Source organism: Pan paniscus, chromosome 11, assembly GCF_029289425.2.
Source record: "Pan paniscus chromosome 11, NHGRI_mPanPan1-v2.0_pri, whole genome shotgun sequence".
Taxonomy (NCBI): Eukaryota; Metazoa; Chordata; class Mammalia; order Primates; family Hominidae; genus Pan; species Pan paniscus.
Window position 1 is genome coordinate 107860929 of NC_073260.2, and position 16414 is coordinate 107877342.

The following is a 16414-nucleotide window of genomic DNA, read 5'->3' on the forward strand; positions in this document are numbered from 1 at the left end:
GTTGAGATCCATGCATTTGGGATGGGGGTGGGGGGTATCCCTTAGAAATCAACTTTGTATGCGTTTGCACATTTTTCTCTTTTTAGTCTGAGGTCCTCAGCAGGCTTGGAGGGGGGATTGTGTAGTACACAGTATGACTTATGTTTGACTTGGGAAAATTTTTCCTGTATGGAACAGCAGGACTGAATCTGCTTTCTCATTTCCTTTCTTCTTTTAACATTACCTATGTTCAAGCTTTGCATGCAAAGAAAACCGTGTTGATTCATTGATCTTCGACATGCTACATTATGAGCCTTGGCAGAAGGTAAAGGCTCCCCTGGCTCCCCTGTTTAGAGCAGCCGGAATTCCTCTGGTCTGTTGGTACCATCTGTGGCCTTCCTTCAGGCTCAGTCTTCATAGTAAGTCTAACTCATGTCAAATGGGCCAAGGTGCTAGTCCAGAGTAATTTGCATCTCTAGCCAACCACTGTGCATTTACTCTAGTAGTAAATGCCTGTTGTATTTGTCTCTTAAACTGTGTATGCTACTTAAACTTTTTTTTAAAATCGTAATTGGTTTAATGTAGGTGGTTCAATGAGTAGTTTGTGAAGTTGAATTTTTGGGAACTAATATTTGCTCTTTCCCTTTCTGATGCCACAACACATTCTTCTATCCTATTTCATTCAAATTCACTATTCTGCTTTTTTCACATACGTTTTTCAATCACCCTTTTTCCCTTTGGTGTTGTTTAGCAAGGGAGGAAACCCTTTCAATTTGTTCCATTTTTGTGCCTCTGATGAAGTAAGAGCAACTCAGACGGATGTATTTTCTTCCTAAGTAAACTCTTTTCTAAAAAAATGCCACACCCTCCCCCCAAAATAAAGCATTCAATAGCTTGATGGTGATTACTTGAAGGCAGTCTCTTTCCTCATTAGAGGTAAATACATCTTCACTCTTGATTGCCGCGGAAAGATAGGTAGAGAAGCTGAGTGGAGCAAACCCAATGGCTGAGTTCAAGTTGACCTGGATCATTTTAAAGTGCTTTTCGTGTAAATGCTACAGTTAATGTCTGTCCCCACATAATTTCTTTCTAATGTTTGCAGCAGATGTGGAGTTGGCCTTACCAACTTGAGCTGCTTGCTCATTTTGGCTTTTTCTCGTAAGCTTTTCCTTTCCTGGCTTCCTTTCTTTTCTTTACAGAGTGAGATGTTGGGAGATAAGAATTTTATGCCTTGGTGTATGCTCCTTCTTCTTTCTCTCCATTGTTTTAAGTTATATCTTTTCTAAAACTAAGTTATGATCTGTAGAGCTTTTGCCTTATGGTTCCTTTTTGGTTTTCTAGTTTACGTGGGCTAGGGAGCCTCAAACTTTAATGCTCATCAGCATCACGTGGAGGGCTTGTAAACACAGGTGAGGGACTCCACCTCCAGTTTCTGTCACAGTGGGTCTCAGGTGGGGCATGCAAATGAGTTTCAGACATGCTCTCAGGTGATGATCACAATAATCTTTGGCCAAGATGCATGCCTTGGGCACTGACCGAGACTATTGGTCTTGTCTGTCAGTGTGCTGCCCACCCCCAGAGGGTTGGGTTCTTCAGATTTTATTCATGCACGTTCTCTGGAAACTCTTTACTTTTTAATAATTTATAGGCCAGGCTGCTAGCATAAGAGAACTCAGAAAATTACCTTATATTTTAATTGTGAAAGGGTTGGTTGCAGGAGGGGCAGATATGCTGCTTCTTGCCACTCTCACCCCCTCATCCCCCAGTGAAGTCTTTTTTTTTTTTTTGAGACTGTCTTACTGTGTTGCCCAGGCTGGAGTGCGGTGGTGAGATCTCGGCTCACTGCAACCTCTGCCTCCCAGGTTCAAGCGATTCTCCTGCCTCAGCCTCCCAAGTAGCTGGGATTACAGGTGCCTGCCACCATGCCCAGCTAATTTTTGTATTTTTAGTAGAGACGGAGTTTCTCCATGTCGGCCAGGCTAGTCTCGAATTCCTGACCTCAGATAATCCACCCACCTTGGCCCCCCAAAGTGCTGGAATTACAGGCATGAGCCACGACGCCCAGCACCCAGTGAAGTCTTTAACACTAAGTCCCTCTGAGCTGACAGCGATCTTTTCAGTCATTCTAAACACAGCATCACTCTAGGAAGCCTTCTAAAAGATGATTCAGTTGGCCCTTGGTCCCTAAGTGAGACCAAGTGACTCTGTCTCTTTTTAGTTTCCCCAGTTGCTTATAATATTCCTTTGACCCTTGTGGCTTGCTTTCCTTTCCCCTATGCGGCTTCCATCGTGGTCTGAAAGTTCTCAGCCTTCATTGGATTGGTATGCTGTGGTGCTGCTTTTGTGGGCTGGGGGCAAAGTACCATTTACAGATATACTATGTACCTACTGAATCCTTAGGTGCTTTACATGTGTCATCTCATTCAACCTTGCCAACCCTGCACGATAAATGTAAGTATCCTCATTTTACAGGTGCAGGAGACAAGGCTCGGAGATACGTAACTGAGCAACTTTACAAGATATTGCAGTAGAGATTTAAACAGAGATCTAATTGCAAAGCTAGAACTCTTTCAGTATTACCTGTCTTTAAGATAGCTGGAGTTGAGTGTTGAGGATAGAAAGTAAGTTAACCTGGGTGTGGCATACTTGAAATTGCATTTAATGTCAGTTGTCAGAGTTGACAATGTATTTGCCCATAAGCAACAACCTGTGGTGTTCAATTTCCAAAATAATGTATTACAAGAATGATTGCAAACCAATAGAATAATAGAATTCTGCACCTTTTTTTCTTAAATATAAGAACCTGCCGGGTGCAGTGGCTCACGCCTGTAATCCCAGCACTTTGGGAGGCCAAGGTGGGCGGATCACTTTAGGTCAGGAGTTCAAGACCAGCATGGCCAACATGGAGAAACCCCATCTCTACTAAAAGTACAAAAATTAGCCAGGCATGGTGGCAGGCACCTGTAATCCCAGCTACTCGGGAGAATGAGGCAGGAGAATCACTTGAACCCGGGAGGCAGAGGTTGCAGTGAGCTGAGATTGCGCCACTGCACTCCAGCCTGGGTGACAGAGTGAGACTCCATCTTTAAAAAAAAAAAAAAAATGGCTGGGCACAGTGGCTCATGCCTGTAATCCCAGCACTGTGGGAGGCCGAGGCGGGCATATCATGAGGTCAGGAGATCGAGACCATCCTGGCTAACGTGGTGAAACCCCATCTCTATTAAAAATACAAAAAATTAGCTGGGCGTGGTGGTGGGTGCTTGTAGTCCCAGCTACGCGGGAGGCTGAGGCAGAAGAATCGCTTGAACCCAGGAGGCACAGCTTTCAGTGAGCCAAGATCGCACCACTGCGTTCCAGCCTGGGTGACAGAATGAGACTCTGTTTCAAAAAAAAAAAAAAAAAAAAAAAAAAGAACCCATCCATGGATCTGGTACAAGTGACTTCATTCTCATTTTCTCCAATGCTAAAACCCAGGTAAAGCAAGAATTGCAGGAAGTACGTGAAATCTGTCCAATAGTAGGATGTTTTTCGACTAAAGCACTAGCGAAGTCATTGAGAGAACTTTGTCTTAATTTCACTTCTATCCATTTTTATCAAATGTAGAGGGAGACCATAGTGATAGGTCTCAGTTTTCTCATTTAGAAATAAAAGGAGTACAATGGAAATTTCTCCCCTTCCTTACTTGTCTGATGTGGGAATTAATAAATATTATGTGTAAAGCCCTTTGAGCACTCTGGAAGAAAGATTCTATGTAATTTTAGCATTATTCATGGTCCATTAGGCTCCTCAGGGTGTCACCAGGGAAGAGAGATTTTTACCTTTTATCCCATATTTCACAGTATAAAAACAAGGTATTTCTGTTGTTGTTTGTGGCTGTGAAAAATCTCCTGTAATTGTACCTGCAGAGGTTGCTCCTATCACAGAGCCCAGGGCACTGTTCTTTGGCAGCTCACCCCAGAGGATCAGCTCCTGAGGAAGAGCAAGAGTGAACCTTAGTGAAATAGCTCCTGGTGCCTGTGAGGACATTGTGCCTGCTCCACCCCGCACCCCGGCATCCCCCCACCTCCGTCATCTTCTGTGTCTTTCAACCTGTTGCATAGCAGAATCACATACTGATTGACTCTTTTCCATTTTCTTTTATCTTATGCTGATCCTATAGTTCATTGCTCTGAGATGACTCCAGAGGAGATCTGTGTCTCCTTCAGGCACTGGCATCTGTCCTATCCAGTTCTTCTCCTATAAAATATCTCCCATCCTTATCATGTTCCTATTGATACAACTCTGCCTCATCTGAGGACTCTATAACAATGAATGTATTTCTGGTCATTCCATACTTGAAAATGGATAAGTACTGTGTTGTATTTATTTATTTGAGACAGGGTTTCACTCTGTCACTCAGGCTGGATAATAAATACTGTGTCGTTAGTATGTATATATGTATGTATGTATGTATGTACATATTTGAGACAGGGTTTCACTCTGTCACCCAGCCTGGAGTGCAGTGGCACACTCACGGCTCCTTTTAACTTTGAACTCTTGGGCTTAAGTAATCCTCCTAGGATTACAGGCACATGTCACCACACCCAGCTAATTTTTCTTTCATTATTACTTTTCTCGCTGTGTTGCCCAGGCTGGTCTAGAACTCCTGGTCTCCTGCCTTGACCTCCCTAAGTGCTAGGATTACATGTGTGATCCACCACATCCAACTTGACACTGTTTTGATTTACCAGTTGCTTTCCGATCAGTGAGCAGTGGGTTCCTTCTTCGGCCTTAGGTTCTATATTCTTGGTCCTTCTGAGTCTTAGTCTGGGGTCCCATGGTAGAGAAAGTTTAGGCCCAGAATTTTGTCTCCTAGTTAAATTGTAGGCTGAAAAATGGAGATATAATTTAACTGCATACCCTGCCACGTAGCTCACCTTCTTGTGTTTCTGCTTTTGTATTCATTTATTTTGCAGCAGTGTGTTTAGCGTGCATCTTCATCTTTACAGTGTTGGATAATTTGTTTATTTCTTTATCTGCTCTTTCTCACAGGGACTCCTGGTGAGCTTATTGTCAAATCTATTTCACTTAATGGTCTTCCTGAACTCTTTGTGTTATCTGAGTGATTTTTCCTCTTGCCGCTTGGCATTGTATAACCAATGAAATTAGGCTGGAGTGCTATTGGGTCTTCCTTTTGGCTTGGAATCCGGCAGTGCTTGTACCTAGCCATGTCTCCGAGGAGCACTCTGATGGGGCTTTATTTCTGTTTATCTCTCTCCCTCTTTTTTTTTTTTTTAAACTTACGTTGTATATCATTCTTTTCCAAGGTCTTTGTCCCTTCAACACTGCCAGACTGAAGCCACCAAAACACATACAGTTCAGAACTGATCTGGGCTTGGGGCCAGCTTGACTGAGGAGACTGGAGCTCACATGGAAGTTAGTTTGTTTATTTAGGCTGTGACTTTCATAGTGTCTGTCAGGCAGATGCCTACCTGCATGTTTAATATTTAAAAGTAAAATGGAAATTTCAACTGGACCCTGGCTCTGCAGGAGGCATCCCTGACTGTGAGCCCTTTTCGTCGTAACATGATTCTTTTCTCAAGTTATCATTTCTGTGACTTTTTTCTTTTTTTCTTTGTCCCCTTTCTACCACCCATTTTTCACAGCCATTCATCTTCAAATATTTTCAACGGTAGCTCCCATTTACAACCTGGAGCTTTTTATGTCTTCTTTTCAGAAGTCTGGTCCCTAACTTTTTTTTTGTGATCTCAGTAAACAAAGAACGTGTGTATGTGTGTGTGTGTGGTTATGTGTGTAGGAAGCCTGCCATATTTCCTCCCTGCCCCACAGAAAATATGTTTTCTGGAAGCCCTTTTGACACCGAAGTGAATGCCCACTGGCCCTCCCTTGTTGAATTCTCCTGAGGGGAGAGAGAGAGGCCTTTATACTTGTTGTCATATCTTTTGTTTCTGCTGATTATACACAAAGTAAGTTGTAAATAGCTCTCTCACACACCATGATTCCTTCAAGGTATGTATATACAGGAGAGTAGATATGTACTCAGCCTCCACTTGCCCTGGGGATTTCAGAGGGTCCCTTTCAAGGCCTCTGACTTCCTGTTACAGTACTAAGATAATGAAATTTACATCAGTTGTAGACAGTTATTCCATAATTAAACCTGTGGCATAATGTTTAGAAATATTAGCTGAACAGTTCACCATTTTTTTTTGTTTTTAAGTTAAATGATTTTATTACTTTTAAAGCAACATATACAATCATACAAAAAGAATAAAAGTTAAGTACCTATAATCTTAATCACTGTGACCATTTTGGAAAATCTTTGTAGAACTTTGTACTATATAGTATGTCAAGTATGTCATTAAAACAGGCACTAGGTGTTAGCACAGAGGAAAAGTGGATAAAACGGAATTCCCCAAATCAGTTTAAAATTTATATTAAATAATGGTTAGGCACACCCCATATTTTATTATCCTAATTTACAATAGACTAATAATAAGGGGTTAGACAATTGATATCTGATTTTTCTTCAGTCATTTTTTGATTGCTTATGGCTGGCTAACTTCTAAGGCTTCTAAATCAAAAGATGGAATGAGATGTGCTAAATTACAACCAATTAGGTTATCAGCTTTTATCTCTTTTGTATCTTCCTTAGTACATTTTGATGAATTCAGAAAGAGACGTGGTTTGCCTTTCCGTGTTGAACAATTTCCCTAACTGATGACGCTGATTGTGGTGGATGGGGTGAGAGTGTGGTGTATTTTTAGACCATGAACTGTTCAGTGAACTTCGTGAACCAATTTTGATTTGAATCTCTTATTCCTCATTTTTTAGAATATGGGAGTCAACTTTCAAAGATTCTTATGGATATATTTTTCTGCTCAGAAATCCTAGCACTCTAAGTTTGAAAATGTACCCACTTCCCTACTAGTTCCTTTTTGTGATTATGATTGTTGAAACATACTGGTAGTTTGCCACCATTTCCTCCCAACTTACTCACAGACCTTTATGTTTTCTCTTAGAAACTGTGTATTTCTAAGTGTCTCAAGTTGTAATTGCATGTAATTTTAGTTGTTTAACTTTCTCCTTCCCTCTTGAGAATGTTTATAAAGTGCATTCTGTGACTGTGAAGATAAAAAGAACTAGAAACTTAGTGTTTGTGACGTGGTCAAATAATCTTAAGGTAAGTAGCAATTTGTTTTGTGTATGTGAGATCGGGTGAGGTTTACACTTAATTTGCAATATATGGCTTACTGAATCTGCCTTAGTTAAGTCCCATTTATTGAGGTTTTATAAGAAGGTTTTGGGGGGATTCATTTTGATTTGGAATATTCTCAGGTTAATTTTTTTCTTTTCCCTTCTATTGCTCCCTGGGGAGAATTACTGTTGCAGAACTCATTAGTGGCCTTCCATATGTCAGCTGAGGGGTAGAATGAGCATTATTTCTATGTGTGACACAACACAAATGCACAGTGTCCCCGCTCTTCTCCCTGCTGCATTTCTTTCTTATTCCTCAGTTAAGAGGATAAATTCCCTTTTTTGTTACTTATGTTGTCCTAGACCAAGGAGCAGGTAGCAGGTCTTGATTTCGGTTAGCGCCTTTTTCCTTTGTTGTCTTCTTTGTAATTTCTTTCATATGAAACATCAACAAATACCTCTAGAATGGATGCCACTAAATGTAGTTATTACATTTTTTTTTTAAATTAAATTCTTGGAAATGTATTCTCAACCTTTCTTTTCTTTCTCCTGTCTTAAGTTTGAATCCAGGTTTTACAACCTAATAACATGTGACTCTGAGCTAGTTATTTACCTACTCTAAGCCTCAGTTTTTTCGTTTGTAGACTGGAGATGCTCATACTCCGTAAGAGTGTTGAGAGGAAAATGAGGGTTAATCTATACGTAAGATGCCCCACATAGTGACTGGCGCATTGGCCTCCACGTGTGAAACTCTTGGGTAAAGAGTGGTTATAAACTTCAAAGACAGATGACACTCTGTCCATTTCACCTTATGAGCCTAGTAAAGAAGAATAAAAGACTTGAAAAGAATGAGAGAACTGGACCTAAAAATGTTTGAAGCATTGACCGAGTACATTTTTTTTTCTTTTCTTTCCAGTGATATTCACTAGTGAACTTGCAAAGTGAAGTATACTGAACGTTGTTTAAGTTTGGACGATTGTACTGATTTTTGGGTGAAAAGAAAGAGGGAAGCACCTTTTAAGCTAGCATGCATGGCTGAAAACTGATGTCTGAACAAAGCAAATTGATTAGCACAGATGATCTTAATTGGAGTTTTAAAAAAGTCAAAGAAAACAAAACAGAGGAGTGCTTTGATAGGGAAAGAAGACAAAGGTGAGATGATGCTTAGTTGATGTATTGAGTTTAGAGACATATAGACAGATATATGATTAGTGTGAGTAGTATAAGGATGGAAATAATGAGGAACAATTAGAAATTTTTAAAAAGCAGAAAACATGTTTAGGTGGAATCTAAAACCTTGTTTAATCTTAAAAAAATCTGAAATGAAATAAGCAAGGGACAGTAGGCAGTATTTAGGGATGATATTGACTAATTATAATAGCTTAGTTTTAAAAAGGGATCTTAGTAGCTTTCAGTTTAGAATTTTAGATATAGAGAAACATTCATTAAGTTTTAACCTTGTTTTTTTTATTATTAGGACAGATACATAAAACAAGGTTTTTAAGCTTAAAGATAACATGTTTAAATGAGTAACTATTAATAATAAATATTGATAAATAGAAGTCTGCCTGTGCTAGCCTACACCAGGAACAGGAAAAATAAATTCGAACAAATATTTTAAGAATGTGAAGGAACTTAGGCATTGTTGAATGTATTTTTTTTAATTCCTACATAAGAAAATTAAAGGAAAGAGGAAAAGAAAAAATTTATGTCACCAATGTGAAACAGAAATTATCTATTTTAGTCTTTTCCCATCCCTGCATTTCCTTCCTTCTGTCTCCCTCCTCCTGTCCGTGGCTATTTATTAGGTGCCTACTGTGTGCTACCTGCTGTGAATACAAGGAGGAACAAAATTTATGTTGCTTTTTTCTTCTTGGAATTTACCTTCTGGTAGTTAATAAACTTTGTTATATGGTATTCACTATATATTTGACATACTAAGTGTCACATACATGTCAAGCCATGATGACCTGTTAGAGACCCGCAGTTGGGATTTCCTCTCTCTGCCTGGGTCAAGTGTGACTGTGTGCAGTTCTCAGCAGCCTCCATACACAGCATCTAACGTGGCTGTATTCCCTCAGGTTCCATTGGCATGTACTGGCAGAGTGCTGGGGGCAGACTTCTGCCCAAACCTGGAGGAGCCATACCACAGGCTGGAAGTCCAGGTTGGAGTCTTAACTGTTTTCTCAGCTGGGGGTGGTGTGACAGAAACAGTGGTCCTGGAAAGCCATTTGGGTATATCAGCGTCATCAGGAAAAGACAACCATTGAGATAGGTGTAAAGAGGGACCAGTGTAGCGTATGTGCAGCCATAGGTCCTTTTCAGGATGCATTGTCTGTAACTGTAGATCATTTGTCTGTTCAGTCAAGACATATATACATACTGTAGTAAGTACATGGTCTCTGAAGGTTGACTACCTAGAGTTGATACAAGCTGCTGTGAGACCTTTGGCAAGTCACTTAATTTAAGTGAACCTTAGTTTTCTCATCTGTAAGATGGAGATTTACCACACAAGGTGATGATGAGAATTTAAAGGACCTGACATATATTCAGCAGTTAGTGCAGGACCTGGCACATAACAGGTACCCAGTAAATATTAGCTTTCATCTTCTAAGACTTTTGGGATATATGTGAGTAAGTCATGCTTCCTACAATATGGTCTCCCGGCTCAGGAGAACAGCAGCCATTCAACTGGGTGCTTTATAAGAAAAGCAGGACTTAATGAAATATCTTCTGTCTTCATGCGTTGGAAGATATGTCTTGTGGTGTAATAGGAGTATATTAGCAAAGTACATTTTTTTTTTTTTGGTGAAACTGTTGGATTGAAATTCAGTTCGTTTTGTATGGTCTTGAGGCATTAGAAGTGATTTGGTGTATTGCAAATTAAAAATGTAAATGTGACATTTTGGCTAAAGGCATGCCTCCATTTCTATGTACATAATAATATTTAAGGAATGTGTGTGCCAATGCAAAGATGCAGGCTGAAGTTTCAACATGGGTAGCATTCCCTAGCATGAGGAAACTCATACTTTTTTTTTTAGGACCTCCATTTGGCCTTATTTTCTAAATTTTCAGGCTTATAAGATGAGCATAGTGAGCTCAGTTTTAAAACATTTTTTACTGATTTAGAACCACAAATGAGAAGAGAGAACCATTTAAAAAATGGACTTCTATGCAGTGAGAATGAGGGTAGAAGTGGTGGTAGGAGGAGGTTTCAGTTTTTATGGTACCGAAGGGTATGCCATCTCTAGCACACCTGCTCTTGGCCCAGGGAAGACCACCTGAGCTCTGCTGTGCCCCAAACTGGTACTGTCTGGGTGGTGTATGGCTGTGATACAACAGAAAAGCAGGTGGGACACATGAGACACGATCATGTATTTCCTAGTTCTAGAAAGCTAACAGCTTGTGTGTGACATGCAAATGCAGAGTGATGGAAGACTTTTTGTGGAGAGTAGTCTGATCCTTGACCTTTTTTGGGTAGGATGAGTGATGTTCTTCAAACACATCACCTGGAATGGTCTGTCATGGGTGATTGTTGGAAATCTGTTTTTAAACCTTGAATTACAGTGAAAAGAAAAATGGGTTTTGCACATGTGAGTGTGTAAAATAAAACTGGAAAAAAAAACCTATTGAGTACATTGACATACTATGGGAGAAAATGTAGAAAATGTTATATTTACAGGTTAAAGTAACATTCTGGTTGTAGATGAACCAGATTGTGGGGCTGATAGTTCAGAAAGGACCTTGCAAAGAAGACTAAGTTCCTGGACGAAGTAATGAAAGTGACATTATTGGATATTCCTCATTGTGGATCATCATTTTGGTGGACTGTGTGGAAGGATTGAATCTGTTAAAAGATGATCAACTATGGAGAGTTAGTCAAGTAGCTGGGACCCACTTGAAGCATTTCTTCCTCTCTTCTTTTTCTTCTGCCTTCCTCAGTGTGCTTCTTCTGCACATTTTAGAAATACCTAGTACATATACATATTATGTCTGCCATAATAAACTTGATGCTTAATATACTTTTCACCAGCTATCTATTTCAGGAGTATTTTTTAGCTTAGACTGCTTTCATTCTTGCCATGTCATGTGTCCTAGTCCTTTTTAAATTTTTTCCTAGAGAATGAGCCATTTCTTATTGTTCAGCATAGCTTTATACTCTAGGGAACTCACTATAGGACTTGCCAGTCATCTCCTTTTCCTGCTTGTATCATAGGCTTTCCCCCAGGGCTAGGCATTATCATCACTAGAGGATTTGCTGTTTGGCCTCTTGATTCTGAGAATAACCTTCCGTACACCTCAATTTAGGAGCAACGGTTTGTTTATATTCTTTCTTAGAAAGGATTTTTGTTTAGACATACAGCCCTGAAATCTGGTTTACTTTTATATTTTAGCTGACGTAAGTTCTCATGACTGGTGGAGCCCCTTTCTGCTCTTTGCCTTCTTCCTTTTAAACCTTTGCCTTTTATTCCTAAAATTTCAGATTTCTTAGCAGCTTTATTTTTCAATAATCCCAAGATCCCCTACTGTGGTCAATGAATGTATCTTTGGTTTTGAATGACTGTCAACCTTCAAGTCTGTGCCTAACTTGACTTTTGCAAGGACTTCTGCTGTGGTTTGTGTTAATATTGCTTGATTCAGAAAAGTAACTGGAAATCAAGATTTTGATTCTGTAACTTTATTTACTTTCCCCAGTGGCTTTTGAAGTGAGTACTCCAGTTTGGGAGGTTAACTGATGAACAGCAGCAAAGAATTCCACTCTTATGCAATCATCTTCTAAGAAATGGTTATTCTAATTTAGACTCTCCTTAATTGCTGATATTTTACTTTTATCAGAGAAAAGTTACTTTGTTAGTTCAGTTGTGCCTCATCATGTATTAAATTGTTACATTTAGCTCAGCACAGTTCTTTTCTTGGTTGGGAATTCAGGATGTGAGGTTTGACTTGGTATTTTTCACCACTGAAGTGCTTAAAAAATTAGAGTAAATAATGAACCAATATTTCAGTACTAGATTAGACACAATTTGCTGTGATGTTTTATAAACCACAGGCTCCTTTCTTATGTGAATGCGTGAAGGATCACTTTTTTTTCCAGACATACTGGGGTGCAAGTGTAAATTTCCATAAAATTTAAATGAGGTGCTTCCTGTAATTAATGAACAATTGTGGCTGCTCTCTGGTCTGCATTGTAATTAACCATGATCAGGCTTGTTTAGTGATGACACTGTTCCTGTAATAATTTGACAAGCTACTGTGAATTTGCCAGGTTATTAAACAACCTGCAGCATTCACTTCTGGAATCACGGGGATGAGCTCGGCTGCTGCTGCTGCTAGTTAAATGCAGCATAAGGGTGAACCAAAAGCTGCTCATCGAAGTCTGTCGATCACTATGAACAGATTTAAATTCCTATAATGTTGGAGAAGTTAATTAATTTTGCATAGGGTGTCTTGAAACTTTTTATTACATGATAAACCTACTGGGGAAAAGCTGGTCATGTTTATGAACTCACAATGAAGCCAGCAAATTCTCTATATTTTTTAACACCAGTATGAACTAAACAAAATCTGAAGTTCTCCTTACCACCTTATTAAATGGGTATAACTTATTTTTTAAAAAAGGTTGTTTCCTTCACAGATACATCCACAACATCCCCCCAAATAAAAGTTCATTCTCTCTTTTTTTTTCTGTTCCAAATAGATGACCTTGTGCTAAACAAAGTCGTGTTGCAGGTAGAGCAGTCTAAGTGGACCAGTAGCCTTATATCCTTGGTCACCAGCGCACCGGTCCCCCAACCCCCTCTTTCAGGTTAAGATCTGTTCAAAACGTTACTGTCTAGTTACTGTGGTGTCTTTCATTCAGATTCTGTTTATTGACTAAACCGCAAGGATTCCTGCCCAAAGTACCAGGCGGTCTATGCTTGACTGATTTTGATTTTCTAACATCAGCCCTGGGGTTTATTTGAAAAATGTACATACACTGCAGCTTTAACAAGTCAAGTGACTGCATGTTTTTGACCATGGAGTAGAGTATATCTGAAGATCATTAAATTTAGTGGGGGAAGGGAGGGGTAGAGAATAAGTGTAGTAGTCATTGTACCATTGCAGAGTGAGTGAGTGTGTGTGTGAGTTTGTGTGTGTGACACATGGTTTTTGTCTTTTCATCTTCTCCAAGAGCCAGAAAGTTTCCTGCAGTTCTTTTTCCAGCTATTGACAAATGATTGCCAGATGTGAGATCTTTGCAGTGCTCTTTCCCTCAGCAAACCTGCAGCGATGGGATATTTGATTCTCCCTTGCCCATTTCATCTCCTTTCCACATCTGCCAGGGACACACAAGCAATACATCCCTACATGAGAGTTTAAAGTTTATTCAGCTCCTTTTTCCCCTCCGATAAAATGTTTGGAGACAACAGAATGAGGTCCATATGACTCTCTCCTGACTTCACCGTATGAAATTAATTGTTTATTTTACTTATCTACCTCTCAGTAATTGAAGTATTTCATTTTAGTTTCGGTCCATGGAAAATTTGACGTAACTCTGGGAGTGCTAAGAGTTTCCTATTGTGTGCTTGCTGCAAGTATGCCACCATCTCAGCTTCCCTTTGAGTGCTTCAATTCTGATAAAAACTAGACTGTTGGTTTCACAGGACTTCCCAGTAAAGTAATTTTAATCAACAGCTGTCAAAATATTAAGTGTGGAGTGTCTGGTAAAATTCAGTAGTCATTTAGAATTTAAAAAGCCATCTAAGAGGGAGAAAATTCAACTTATTTGGTTTGATTGGTTTACTCTGTGTTTGTGTCCATTGTCAAAATTGATATGGATGAGGCTCTAGTTGTAATCACAAGTAGCTTAAAAAAGAGAAAGTACACTGAGTTTCAGAGGAATCTGAAGTTAGCCTGTGTAGGCCACACACGTAATCACTAACATGCACAGAAGCCTTCTGCATCTGCTTGGAATCTGTATTGATACTGATTTTTTTTTTTCTCATCTCAGTTTGAAAATATTTTCCAAAATGCCCTTATAGCTCATGTTCATACCATAGGGTGGGCTGACACAGGTGGCCTGTCTGTTTTCCTATTACACTTTTTGGCAAATGGAAAGGCCCCTTATTCCCTGAATAAGATCAACGTTTTTTTTTTTAAACATTTAAAAAATAATCCATAAAATGTCTGCCACATGTTCTCTAGTTTATGGAAATGTTTGCCAAATTAGACTTGTGGAATTGGATTCTTATTGTAAAAGTATTAGTGTGTTTACTATTTCTGCCACCTTCTTAGCTACCTGTGATTATGTGAATTTATATTTTTATATGAAATTTAAATGAGGAATATAATTATTATTTCTGAATTCCCGTACTGAGGAAAAATTTTTTGTTATTAAAGGAGGTAAGTGATTATACCCACATCAGAATCAACATAGAAAAAGTGTGAAACCTGTTTTTCAATATTTTCTTTAAAAAATTAAGAAAACGACAAAGCTAACAACAACAACAACAAAAGCCCCTGAAAAGATTAAATCCTCCTAAACCTAAGTAAATGGCGGAAAACCATTTACCACAAGTTGCCAAAATGTTGTATGTTTCTATTGAAAGTTTTCACTGAATAGGATAGAAGATAATCACAGTTGAACATGAGGACAGTGATTTCAAACTGTTTACCCTTAAAAGGAAGATGAAGATCATGATGGAGGGGTTAAGTTTAAATAACACTCCCGCTATGCGAAACAAAATTACTAAGAACCAAACAGATCCCTGTGGAAAAGTTTGTATGATTATTGTTCTGATTTTCCCTGAGGACTGACGCCATGGTAGGCACTCAGTGGATACCAGTGGTGGAAGGTGGAGGCAAAGAGCCCTTTTATAAAACAACAAGGTTAGGAACTCCTCTGGCAGGAGCCAAGTTCCTCCGAGTTTAGATCACTTCACATAATTTGCCCTCGCTAATGCATTTGCTGGTTTCTCATGCCTTCCTGCCTTTTCCTCTCCACGGTTACTCTGGGAGGCAGAGAGGTGCTAAGCAATGGAGGTGTCATCCGGCCCGTGCACCTAGGGAACGTCCTTCAGAGGACAACTTGTCACCAGCCGTCAAAGAAGAGAGTGGCTTTGTGGTCTCTGAACATCTGGCAGCGCTGCACAGGAAGCTGAGGGGGTGTCATTAATTGTGATGAAATAATTTAAACCATCAGGAATAAATGAGGCTGTTAAGCTAAGTTCAGATTCCATTTGCCATGCACATGTGTCTAGCAGCCTGTGTGCAGTTAAAAAAAATTGAATTATATTAGCTCATGAGTAGAAGTGAAACAGATACTGTAAATGAAACAAGTTGCTGTATAGCGATGACATCGTGTTGAACCATTTCACAGAGTTACAGTTTGTAGGATCACTATATCAAAAGTGGTATATTATTTAATGAATTTTTATATTATAAAACATTCCTACGGTAGGGAGTATAGTAAGGACCAGTGGTTTATGGGTAGGTAGAGAGGATGTGTAGGTGGATGGGTAGAAAGAAGCAAGCCACCAGGTAAAGGTGCAGTGAGGTGAGTGGGAGGTGTTTTGCCAGGCTGAATTGAGGCACAGTGTACCTTTCTATAGAGTCTGGCTGTGATTGCAATATTAGGTGCCCTCGCTCTGTGTACATAGTGCAGCTTGGAGGACAGTTTCTCTCTGATGACCAGCTACGAATGTTCCTGTGAGAGCCTCTGACACTTTGAGCCCATCCATGTTGTTTTCTTGCTATTAAAAACAACTATCTTGGGCGATAGAAGGTTACTCCTCAAGCAAGGGAACATATTTATAAGGCTTTGCACAATCAGTGAACACTGATTTCGATTGTAATTTTCAGGCACTACGGAAGGAGACATCTCCAGTTTCTTTACAAAGGAAAAACTGTTGAGTTTGGAATGTCAGGACAACTCTGAGGTTTTGTGCACTAAATGGATCAATGGTGTGTAGGTTCCAAAGTATATTTGTAAAATAAAAGCCATTCCTTTACACACAAGTGAAGCTTTCAAAGTTGAACTTTTATGTAAAAACAATCATGGAAATTTGAAAAAAAAAAAAAAGAGAGAGACTGTTACTGTTTAGGTACAGAAAGAATTTAAAAAAAATTACTGGAGAGGTAGGTAATACCTCTGTCAGAAAACAGATACATGGCCAGGCGCGGTGGCTCACGCCTGTAATCCCAGCACTTTGGGAGGTGGGCGGATTGCCTGAGTCAGGAGCTCAAGACCAGCCTGGGCAAC

At 39.5% G+C, this 16414-nt stretch overlaps 1 protein-coding gene across 15 annotated transcripts in view; it reads left to right on the forward strand.

Annotated features, from left to right (window-relative positions):
* BNC2 (basonuclin zinc finger protein 2) overlaps window positions 1–16414 on the forward strand; it is a 461841-nt gene that overhangs the window by 178672 nt on the left and 266755 nt on the right. For 2 of the 15 annotated variants that reach the window (XM_063594470.1, XM_063594474.1), the window contains one exon: window positions 9255–9338. The exons of the other annotated variants lie outside the window; for them this stretch is intronic. In XM_063594470.1, coding sequence (XP_063450540.1) covers window positions 9255–9338 — 84 coding nt within the window. The remainder of the gene's footprint in view (window positions 1–9254; window positions 9339–16414) is intronic. 15 annotated transcript variants of the gene reach the window in all.